The sequence below is a fragment of the Cryptomeria japonica genome, chromosome 4, assembly GCF_030272615.1.
Source record: "Cryptomeria japonica chromosome 4, Sugi_1.0, whole genome shotgun sequence".
NCBI lineage: Eukaryota > Viridiplantae > Streptophyta > Pinopsida > Cupressales > Cupressaceae > Cryptomeria > Cryptomeria japonica.
Genome location: NC_081408.1, coordinates 764,505,565 through 764,517,126, shown reverse-complemented (window position 1 = coordinate 764,517,126; position 11,562 = coordinate 764,505,565). Strand labels below are relative to the sequence as shown.

The window sequence follows — 11,562 nt, the reverse complement described above, 5'->3', positions numbered from 1 at the left end:
TGTAGGAACAGCTATACCCAAGGCTACAGCTTTCGCTCACACCTGATTTCTATAGCGGCTCGAAGGATTTACCACGTGAGGTCGTTCCCAAGAGTGATGTGTCTCTTGGTAGGCCTCTCTTAAAAAGATAAAACTTTGAGTGTTACTAACACTTTTCTCTTGCACCCAGGACCACAAAAGCCAAGGGAGAGGATAGTTTGTGTTAGAGGTAGGACCACTCGACAAACTTTGCACAAGTGTGCCAATCACTGAAAACACTTGTTCTTTTTAACCAAGTTTATAGCAATGTGATCTAACCATTTGGATATGTTGCTCCAACAATCATGGTGTTCTTTTTAACTTTCAAGGCAAAATGTTATGTAATCTATGAACTTGAAATCCTGGTCAACTGAATTTGAAGCATGTTTTTGCTTGAAGTAAATAGAGTTTGCAATCTTTGACAAATTGGGGGTTCTTTTTAACTTGCACAAATGAAATGTTGATTGTGATTTTTAATGCAAGAAATGAAACTTTGTGTTGTCTTGTTTTAAGCCCAAAATACAATGATTCCTAACTTGCAAAAAGAAATTTTGTTGGGTTTGAGTTTGTGGTTCTTTTTATCTTGACAAGTGAGGTTCTTTTTACCAGCCCAAATAAAATGTATGATTCATTTTATGCCTCCAAAGGAAATGTGAACTTTATTTTTAAGCTAAAATAAAAAGTGAAATCATTTTAAGCCAACTTTGAAAAGGTAGAAAAATATAAATTTTCTTCCTAATCTAATTTAAAAACCTACACAAAAGACAAACAGTTAGTGAAAAATCAAAAATGAAGTTTTTAGTGGGCTTCTACAAGCCTAGATTTTGAGTTTTCAGTTACAAAAAGTTTTTTTTACAACTCTCTGTTACAATAGCACTACTCTGTGTGAAAATAGAAGCACTATTTAACATGAAAGCGTTAAATAATAGACAAACACGCTAAAAGAAGTGTAACAGTGCTATAAAAAGGACAAAACGCTAAAAAGACTTTGTTAAATAGAATGGTCAATAGCGCTATAAGAAGAACGATAGCGCTAGTTGGGAGACAATAGCGCTATTCTAGTGAACAATAGTGCTAAATCACCAACTTGTAAAAGTGCTAGAGCGTGATCAATGGCGCTAAAGCGCGACCTGTGTGTCAATTAAAACATGAAAAGTTAGTAGTTTTCAAAAAAATTGAATCAGAAGGTTGCATGTTCGATTCACGTCGGGTTCACCAAATGATGCTCTGCAAAAAGGGTTAGAAAATCTGTTTGATGGAAACACACACAAGAACACAAGAAGAAAACATTAGTGTTAGCAACAAAAGTTTATCCTAAACAGGCATACCAAGAGAGATATTAAGCATGAAATAGAAAGCATAAAAACATAGAATAGATAAATTATACTCCTCTAAATGCTAACCAAGATGCTCATAGTTTCTCCTCCCTTGTTTCTCTCCTCTCCAAGTTCCATGAGTGTAGCTCTAAGTTGTGCACTACTATGGAAGTCTTATGGAGATTCAAGATTGTGATATGATTGTGAAAGTATGCAAATGCAAGCTAACAACTAAATAAAAGATGAGTTAATCAAATGCTATTGTTAATTTTAACCAAAAAGACAAATATAGATTATGCTAAAATGCTCTCCTAAATTCACTATAATTTAGATGTACACAAGATTTTTGGATCTGGATTATGAAGGAATGGGCTCTATTTATAGGAAAAATGGAGCAATGGATTGTTGAGATTGAGTAATTTTAACAAGGTTTAGGATTGAAGGGTTTATGATCCATGTGAGGGCTTTCAATCCAATCCCAGGATGACAAATGTCAACATGAGATGGTTTGAGGGGAGAGGGAAGAAGCATTAAATGCTTGACATGATGTGAGGGTTAACTTGGGAGGTAAGGTTAATGTTGAGTTGAATGAATAAATTCATTATTCAAAGAATAATGCCTTTATCCAATGGATAAACTCTTGTGCAAGAGTTAGTCAGGATAACCATAGTCAAAGCAATAAATGCTTGAGGAGACACATGGGTTACATGGAGGTTGAGTTAGAGGGAAAGTCTCTAACCATGTGGGTGAGTTGATTTAACCATAAATGGTTATGCCAAAGCCATTAATGGTCATGTAAGAGCCATTAGTGGTTTGGAAGACTTTAGAGGTTAGCTTGTTGAACACATAAAGTATTAAATGTTTTTCAAAGACTTTGGAGGCTTTGAGAAGTGACTTCAAGTTTCTTAGGATGTTGGATATTATTGGCATATCATGAACTGGCATGTTGATATGATGATAATGTATGTTGTCATTGATGTCAATAAGTATAAGTATACCGGTATAAAAGAAGTTGGTGAACCGGTATGAAGAGGTATGAAGAGATGCAGTGAACCAGTGTCGAGGTGTCACTAAGTGTGATTACCGGTTGGTAGTCTCGGCTCTAGGGTTACCTGTTTGGAAATCCAGCTTGTGCAATGCAACCGATGATACTCTGTGATGAGTTAGCTAAGAGATGTGAATGAGATCGAGGTGCCACGTCATCTTTGTGCACGTGAAGGATTTCCTTGAGGATCTTGCATGAGAATATTGATTGCATTAAATGTCTACCTCGAGAAAGATCATTCTTCTTAGCGGTATGAGAAGAGAGTGTGATGGGTTACTAATTCCCATGTGCGATGAAGAATGAATGATGCAGATTGTCTATTGATCTATTTGAAATTGTAATACTCTATGCAATATGTTTGGACGATCAGGATTGGACAGCCTATGTTGTAAACCTAAGATGCTTAGGGTTTAGGGTTTATGCTACTGACCTAACTGTTCTCTATAAGGTCGATGATGTTTGTAATTGTAAGGTTGTTGGCAAAAATTATGTGTGTGTATCTGAGTGATGAGATACTTGCCAGACCAGTAAGAGGAAAATTGTAGAGTGTGATTGCAGAGTAGAGGAAATGAAAAGGATCTATCTTGGCATGTAGTGTTGTTATCAGATCAGAGTTTTACTTGTTGTCTTCTAAACATTTTAACAGTTGGAAAATCCCTTTATCGAGTAGCTTTAACAGGCTTATTGTAAATCCTTTAACTGGGTGACTCAAGATCATTGAGTTCTTGAAATCCTCTAGCAAGGTAACCTTTGACAGGGTTTCAACCTTTAACAGGGTATATAGCCATCTCTTAACCGGGTGATCTTTAACAGGATCAATTCCTAACAGAACCTTATTGTAAAGTCTTTAACTAGACTAGGCTCCTAACAGAGCGAGCTTCGAAAGAGTTCAAAAACAAGCTTGTGGGTATTCATCCCCACATGGTTTTTCCCATTTGGGTTTCCACGTGAAAAAATTGTGTGTCATGTGTTATGCATTTTTCATGTGATGATTATGTATTCTTTGTTTGAAAGATTATGCATGCAGAGTTATTAGGGTAAGGTATTACTGGTATACCACATACATATGTTTATAGGAAGTTGATATCAAGTATTGAATGTATTTGAAGTGTTCAGACTTATCAGTTTATGGTGTCTGAAGTCTTACTATGTTTAATCAGTATTGCCATGGTTAAGTCCAGTAATGATGACAACCAGTTGGTATTGCTTTAACATGATAAGTTGTTGAGAAAGTTTTTGTCTATACTTATTCACCCCCCCCCTCTCAGTACTAGTTAGGGTTCTGTTGTTCATCATTATTCATTATAGGAATGTGATAATAATTAGGACATGGGATTAGGTTAATTAGGAGTGGTTAGAAGAATTTAGAAAGTGGTTAGAAGATTCTAGAAGGGGATTTAGGATTTGCAAGTGGGTTTGGTGGGTGATGAAAAATAGGATTTAAATTAAAATAAAATTAATTAATTTCAATTGTGCTTGCAACTTGCATTTGTAGGAGAATGCAAGTGAAGGGTAGTTTAGGGATTTAAATAAATGTTTAATTTATTTATTTAAAGGAGGAAAGGGGTTAAATTAAATAAATATGATTTAATTTATTTAATTGATTTAGAGGTGTCGTTTAATGAACTAATTTAAATAAATTAGATAATTTATTTAATTAATAGCAGAAGAGTGTAAGGATGAATTAAGTAAATATTAATTTAATTAAATGTTGGCTAGTGGATAAATAATCAAATAAATAGAAAATATTCATTTAATTAAATGGACAAATTTATTTGATTACACATAGATTTAGGCATTTTAAAATTAACATCTGGCAATGAATGGAATATTCATCATGATCATTTAAAATAACATTCAAATTCCTATTATGTTGCTCCTCCTATGTGACATAGTTAGCCTACCTATTGGGGGATCTTTGTCATTTGTGGTGGTACAATTTCAAGTGCAATCATACTTAGTGAGCAACATAATAGCCTATTTATTCTTGCCTCTATGCTTGGGGGGAAAGAATATTCCTTTTCCTCTTTCTAAGGTTTCACTATTTTCTTTATGGAGTGCATTATTCATAAAATTGATGTCCTTTCTTGCATGGAGTTTTCCTTCATGTGAGCGCATGTCTGTTCCATGCTTAGGATATTTTCCTTTCTTGAAATGGTATGTCTATTATGAACAATCTCTCCTTAGAAAACCTTTTGTGAACCTCCTTCTTCTTCTTTCTCTCTATTTGAAAATTACCTCTTCTACTGTGTTATTCATAACTTGATGTCCTTTCTTGAATGGAGTTATCCTTCATGTGAGCACATGTTTGTTCCTTGGTTAGGATGTATTCCTTGCTTGAAATGGTATGTCTTTTATGAGAAATATCTCTCTAGAAGTTGTGTAATTCTTCTCATTGTCCTACACTTGGGGGGAAATGATCTCTCTCCCTCTCTCTTTCTCTAAGGATCCACTTTTCCTTATTATGTGGATGGTGTGAGATTTATTACTTGATGTCATTCCTTGTGTGAAATTGTTGGTTGTTTTCTCAAGGATTCTTTCTTATACAAGAGGTGTCAGTCCTTGACTACAACCTCTTTTCACACTGGGTAATGTACATCTATGATAAATTCACCCATCCCTCTCGGGGCTAAATGTGAGTCATCCTTCATTGAGAATCCCTTTCACCTAGGAATAGGAGGAAGGCTTGCATTCTTGTTATCTTATTTTCTTTGTGATAGAAGATGTTATATTTGTCTAAGACAACTCTTCTTAGGGTTAGATGTCTTTTGAACAAATATCTCTTCTCCTCCAAGGATCACCTTTACACTTACAGCAAGATATCTCTTTTCAACTAGCTTATCCTTGCTTCAAGTGTATTCCCTCTCTTGCTTGGATTTATGACATTGTTGCATAACGGATTTATTCTTTGTGTTGAAGGTAGGTATCCTTATTCTAATTTCCTTAAGATATCAACACCAACCTATGTTGACATCTTAAGGGTGGGGGGGGCACCCACACTGCTCCTTTGTACTATACTTCTTTCATACATTGCACAGTGGGACATTCTTGGAACTAGAGGGTGACCTCTTAGAGAAATATATCATCACTTTTCTTGTACAGTGCTTGACATCCTTGGAACCAAAGGGAATCCTCTTAGAGCAAGATGTAGTCACTTTTTATAGTGGGTCATTCTTAGAACCAAAGCACGGTCTCTTAGAGCAAGATGATGCCACTTTTGTTTTATGTGGGGTTGTTATTCTTGGAACCAGAGCACAAACTCTTAGAGAAATATATCACACCTTTCTTGACACATGTATTATACATTTTATAAAGGTTGTAGTGTACTCGGGCATAGACTCCTATGACGTGCTTCGAACCTCACTTGCACACACACGCTTTGTAGGTTGGGTGGAACTAACGGTGTTCCCACTCTCCTCCCTTACATGGATCACCTAGATAGGCTCTAGGGGAGATATTTTCCATTTTCATCTCACCATGGATCACCTAGTTTTAAGGGTGAGACATCCATGGTTTCTTTCTTCTCATGGATCACCAAAGTGTGTATTCATGTCCTCTCTCTTCTTCCTCTCATGAACTCATAGTTTTACTATTAATGGTTCATGGTTGATGTCAGATTTTCTCTTTTATGTGATCGCTCATGTTTATATGATGGCATTGTTCTTTGTGTCTTGATTAATTATTGAGACATCTAAGTATCGAGGTCTCTTCGGCTAGTTGGTTTTTTGTCTTGTGTCTTGTCTTGTCGTATGTCTCTTGTGCTTTGTTTTTGTTTTGTGCATCTTGTTCCTTTTGTTGTATATGCTCTTGCATATGTTTGAGTGAGTTAAGATCCTAATATTGGGGGCTTGCTTCCTCAATATTAGTGACATCTTATACTCCTTGTGATCTTGCTCTGCATCTCGCATCTTCATCTCTCTCTTTCTTCTAGTTTACCAGTAGTAGTGGCGTAAGCAATACTCCTACTAAAGTGGGGGCTAAATGTAGTGTCATAAAATTGTGCCTCCTGCAATTTTAACCACATTTTAGGTCTTCACCTCAGCAATGACATTTTCTTCCCCAACCAAGACCTATTTCTACATTTTCACCCTTGATCCCTTCCTGTTTGAGCCCTGAGATAGCCTCAAGACCCTGTTTGGGCCTTAAGATAGGGAAGGAAAAGGGCGTAGTCCCCCTATCCCCCCTAGGACAAGGGTGTGGTGCCCCTGTCCCCCTTGGATAGGCGTGTGATGCCCCTATCCCGCCCTCTTAGGGTGGCCCCAAGATAGTTTCCCCCAGCCCCATTTGCACTTCGGAATCCTAAATCTCCCCAATGTCAGCCTTTTATGAGATGAATTAATCTTAAAGAGGCATGTATAAAAGGGAGTTGGTTTTCTTATTTGCATAAGGAGGAGTGGGAGGCAAAATTCAATCAAAGTGGATCATAAGCAAGCATAGGCAAAGGTATAAATCATCAAGCATTCAAATATTCATCATTCATCTATTGGAGTAACATTACAACATTCATTTGCAAGCATGTGTTTATGTTAGGGTTTTGTCATGTTACATGCCATTCCATGCAACACTTGTGATTACATTCAAGAAGCAAAGCAATCATCATCAACAAGTTGCAAATCTACAAGGTATAAATTTCCATTGTTTACATTCAAGCATTTGTAATTACTTTCTTTCAAGGTTGATTCCTCAACTGGAGTTTGACTAAGGCAAATCCCTATCCACAACCCCTTTTCCTCTCTTTTCTGTCTGTAGGTTGCAGGTGTGCAACTGTAATTGCAGGTTTGGGCTTCATTTGCAAAGATGGAAGAACCCTTTTCATTTCATGAATTTTGTGGAGGACCATGTACATTCCTGCCACGGTCCAAACGAATTTTCTCTAAATTTGCAAGGTAGATCCGTATCAGTCTAATTAGCTCAGATCCGAAGTTACAGCACGATCTCAAACTGGTAGCTCTTCATTTCACTCATATTCTCTCTCTTTTCCACATAGTCAACAAGTCAACTTTCTCATTTACAAAATAGGTTAAATCACACTTCAACCCTTGCAATCCACTTGGAATTCACATTCTTGTTTCCCTTGGATTTGGATCTAGTGGATTCAACCCCTCTTTTAAATGTAAAGTTATCCCAAGTGAAAACCATCCTAGTGACTTCCTTTCTCTCTCCTAGGTGGGGAGTCACTAGGGTTCAATTTTCCACTTTACAATAATTTCCATCTTCTTTGATGTATAGGTTGTTGTTAGCACTCCTCTTTTTGAATCCTTGCTCCTTTAGGTACTTATCTAGACTTGAATACCATACTCTAGGAGTCTGCTTTAAACCATACAGGGGTTTCTTCAATTGACACACAAAGGTTTCATCATTTTGTAATAGAAACCCTTCCGGTTGATCCATGTACACTTCTTCTTCCAAGTTTCCATTTAGGAAGGTAGATTTTACATCCATTTGATACACTTTATATCCTTTATAGGTTGAGAAAGCTAAAAACATCCTGATGGCTTTTAGTCTAGCTATTGGTGCAAATGTTTCTTCAAAATCAATGCCCTCTACTTGAGAATAACCCTTGCACACAATTCTATCTTTATGCCTAACAATCTTGCCTTCTTCATTCATCTTGTTCCAGTAGGCCCATTTGGTGTCAATGATGTTTTTGCCTGATGGTATGGGGACTAATTCCCAAGTCATGTTCTTCTCAATCTTCTACAATTCTTCTTCCACAGTAACCATCCACCTCTCATCCTTGCTAGCCTCATTGAAGGTTTTGGGTTCCAATCCTGTCATGAGGCAGAATTTTACCTATTCATTATTCTAAGCTAGTCTTCTTCTAGTCTGCACACCACCATTCTTATTGCCTATGATCTTCTCTTGCAGGCGATTCTTCTGCACATACCAATTAGGGGACTTACCTGTTTCATCTTCATGTTCATTGTTAGCCTGAGCTTCATTGTCTTCATCACCAGAATCACCATACCAGTTCACTTGTGATTGTCTTCCTTTGTGTAGATCTTCATCAACTCTAACATTTACACTTTTAATGACTCTTCTCAGACTCCTATTATAGCATTTGTAGGCCTTACTATGAGTTGAGTAACCAAGGAAGATGCCTTCATCACTCCTGGAATCAAAACTACCTAAGCCATCCATGTCTCTTTTGATAAAGCATTAACTTCTAAAGACCTTGAACTGTTTGACTGATGGTTTTCGGTCATACCACAATTCATAGGGTGTCATATTGCTATTTGTTCTCAGTTGCACCTGGTTTAGAGTGTACATAGCAGTATGAACTGCTTCCTTCCAATAGATATCTGGTTTGTTTGTCTCATTCAAAATGGTCCTATCCATCTCCTAGAATGTCTTGTTTTTCCTTTCTACCACTCCATTTTTTTTTTATGTCCTTGGAGCTGAGTATTGCCTTTTGATTCCATGTTTCTCATAGTAGTCCTCAAACTCATTGGATGTAAACTCCCCACCCCGGTCTGGTCTTAGGCATTTTAGATTGTAACCACGTTCCTTCTCTACCATCTTCCAAAAGATCTTGAATCTCTCATATGCATGTGATTTGTCATGGAGGAAAGTGACCCATGTCATTCTTGAGTAATCAGCAATGAAGAGCATGAAGTATCTCTCACCGGCAAGATCTCTTGTCCTAGTTGGACCACATAGATCAGTGTGCACAAGTTCAAGTGGCCTTGAAGTATTATATTCTTTAGCCTGAAATGTCACCTTAGTTTATTTTCCTTTTACACATTCATCACAAAATGTGATTACTGGTTTGATGATCTCTAGTATGTGTCTCGCAAAACCCTTCTTTCTTATTTTGACTAGGTTATCAAAATTTATGTGACCTAGTCTTTTGTGCCACAACCAGCTCTCATCCACTTGTCCCAACATCCATTGGGATTCAAAACATTCTTTCAGATTGTATACATACACATCCATCCTCTTTCCTTCTGTTATGATCTAACTAGTGATATCCTTCCTTATCTAGCAATCAATAGAGTCAAAAGTGAGTTTTTATCCTTTGTCACACATTTGACTCACAATTAGCAAATTGTGCTTCAGGCCTTCTACATAATACACATTATGAGCTTTCAATTTTCCATCTATGTTCAAAGTACCTTTTCCCTTTATCTTGATTGAGGAATTGTCTCCAAACCTCACTAAGCCACCATTCCAATCTTCAAATTTGATGAATTTCTTTTTGTCTTTGGTCATGTGGTTAGAGCAGCCACTATCTACTACCCACAAGTTCCTTCTTTCTGTATGCAAGGTTGTCTGCACAATTAAGCTTGATTCTGATTTGTCCTTGTTCTTCTCAACCCATACCGGTTGAGTTTCCTTCTTCTTTTCTGCAGCCATTTTATGTTCTGGTTTGGCTATCGGTTCCTGATTAGGAGCTATCTTCTTATGCTTGATTTTCCTATTCTTGCAATGCTTTGCAATATGCCCAAACTCATGACAGTGATAACATTTTATATTTATATTAAAAGATGATTTTGAAAACTTATTGGAGGAAACCAATTGACTTCTCCTACACTCATAACTCTTGTGACCCAAACCATTGCATTGATAGCAGATGATATTTCTCTCCCAGAGTGCAGAAAATGAATTTCTACTTTCATAACACATGGTGGGCTTGTCCATCAATCTACAATATTCTATCTTATGACCAAATTTGTTACACTAGTAACAATAACCATAAAAGTTTGGTACATACCGGTTTTATTTCATTGGGTCTGCAAACTTTTGCCTTCCAGGATGACTTCTTCTCATGTTATGAGCTTTCATGAATCCTTCATTGTCATCCTTGGGCTTCCCTTTAAAATCAGCATACCGGTATGTTGAGTGAGGCTTCCGATTCATTGGTTGAGTATGCCAGTTTGTAGGGTGGCCACCTAAAGCTTCTGCATATGTCTTCTTCCCCGTGTCTTGGCTGAAACTAAATGTTTTCTTCACTTCACCTTCACTTGAAGAAGTGAAAAGTATCTCCTTACAGGATATGTCTTTGTTGTTTGAACTTTGTCCTTCTTAAAATCCTAAACCACTGACATCTTTTGAGTGATTTTGTTTGCTCAACATCTTGTCGAAGGCTTCAATATTGCCTTCATACTTGATTCTCATCTTCAGTTCTTCCTTTCTCTTTTCAATCTCCTTTATGAGCTTTACAATTTCTTCTTCTAGATCTTGATGCTCCTTCTCCTTTTTCATCAATTCAGAGGATGTTACCTCACAAATCCTCTTAACCTCTTCTAGTTGGAGTTTCAAGTCAGAAATCATCTTCTTTGACTCATTTAGAGATTCCTCCAACTGACCTTGTTCTTTTGCAGCAGCATTCCTGACTTTCTTGAGTTCTTTTCTTCTTTTACTTAACTCTTTAAGTGCACTTATGAGTTCACCTTCTAGGTCCACCTCACCTTCAATGTCCTCATCTTCTTCTTCTTCATTTTCTGGTTCATCTAATGCCATAAAGAGATTAAATTCTCTTTCTCCCTCATAGAAGTCATCTTTTGATGTACTCTCTTCATCTATGGCATCATCCTCAATGGTGTATAGGCTTTTCTTCTTTCGGTAGCTCCTTCTTCCTTGCCGGTAAACCCTCTTCTCTTTATTCATTCGAGAAGATCTATTGGTTCTTTGTAACTCCTCTTCATCATTCTCTCCATAGGGGCACTTAGCAACAAAGTGTCATATCTTTCCACAATTAAAGCATTTTAGAAGTAGTTTACCCTTGTACTTACCAGATCCTCTCTTCAGATTCCTCACAAAGTTTGCCACTTCTGCATCCTAGTCTTAATTGGATCCTTAATGAGAAACCTCTTCCTTGCCCTTTTTGATGGAGTTGAAAGCAACTTCTTTCCTTCAAGATGTCTCACTGGTTGTCCTCATTTCATAGGCAGTTAGGGAGCCAAATAACTCATCCATTGAGAAAGTTTTCAAATCCTTCACTTCCTCTATAGCAGAGACCTTAGTGTCATACTTAGGTGTAAGCGTTCTAAGTACCTTTTTGACAATAACTTCATCAGCTATTTCCTCTCCAATTCCTTTGATGGTGTTCACAGTTTCATATATATGTGAAGGTAGTCTGCAATCTTTTCTTCCTCCTTCATCTTCAAGCCTTCAAGCTGACCTCTCAATGTTTGCAGCTTAGCCTCCTTAACCTTTACATCTCCTTCAAATAACTCTTCA

General features: G+C 37.1%; 1 protein-coding gene across 1 annotated transcript; it reads right to left on the bottom strand.

Annotated features, from left to right (window-relative positions):
* Positions 1–10,404: 10,404 nt before the first annotated feature.
* Positions 10,405–10,989, bottom strand: LOC131875379 (uncharacterized). The gene has a single exon (XM_059219490.1). It carries the CDS (start codon positions 10,987–10,989, stop codon positions 10,405–10,407), a length of 585 nt encoding a protein of 194 aa, XP_059075473.1.
* Positions 10,990–11,562: the final 573 nt, after the last annotated feature.

Excerpts from the sequence above, each read along its gene's own strand:
- LOC131875379 (XM_059219490.1), bottom strand. The coding sequence starts at position 10,989 with ATGAATAAAGAGAAGAGGGTTTACCGGCAAGGAAGAAGGAGCTACCGA.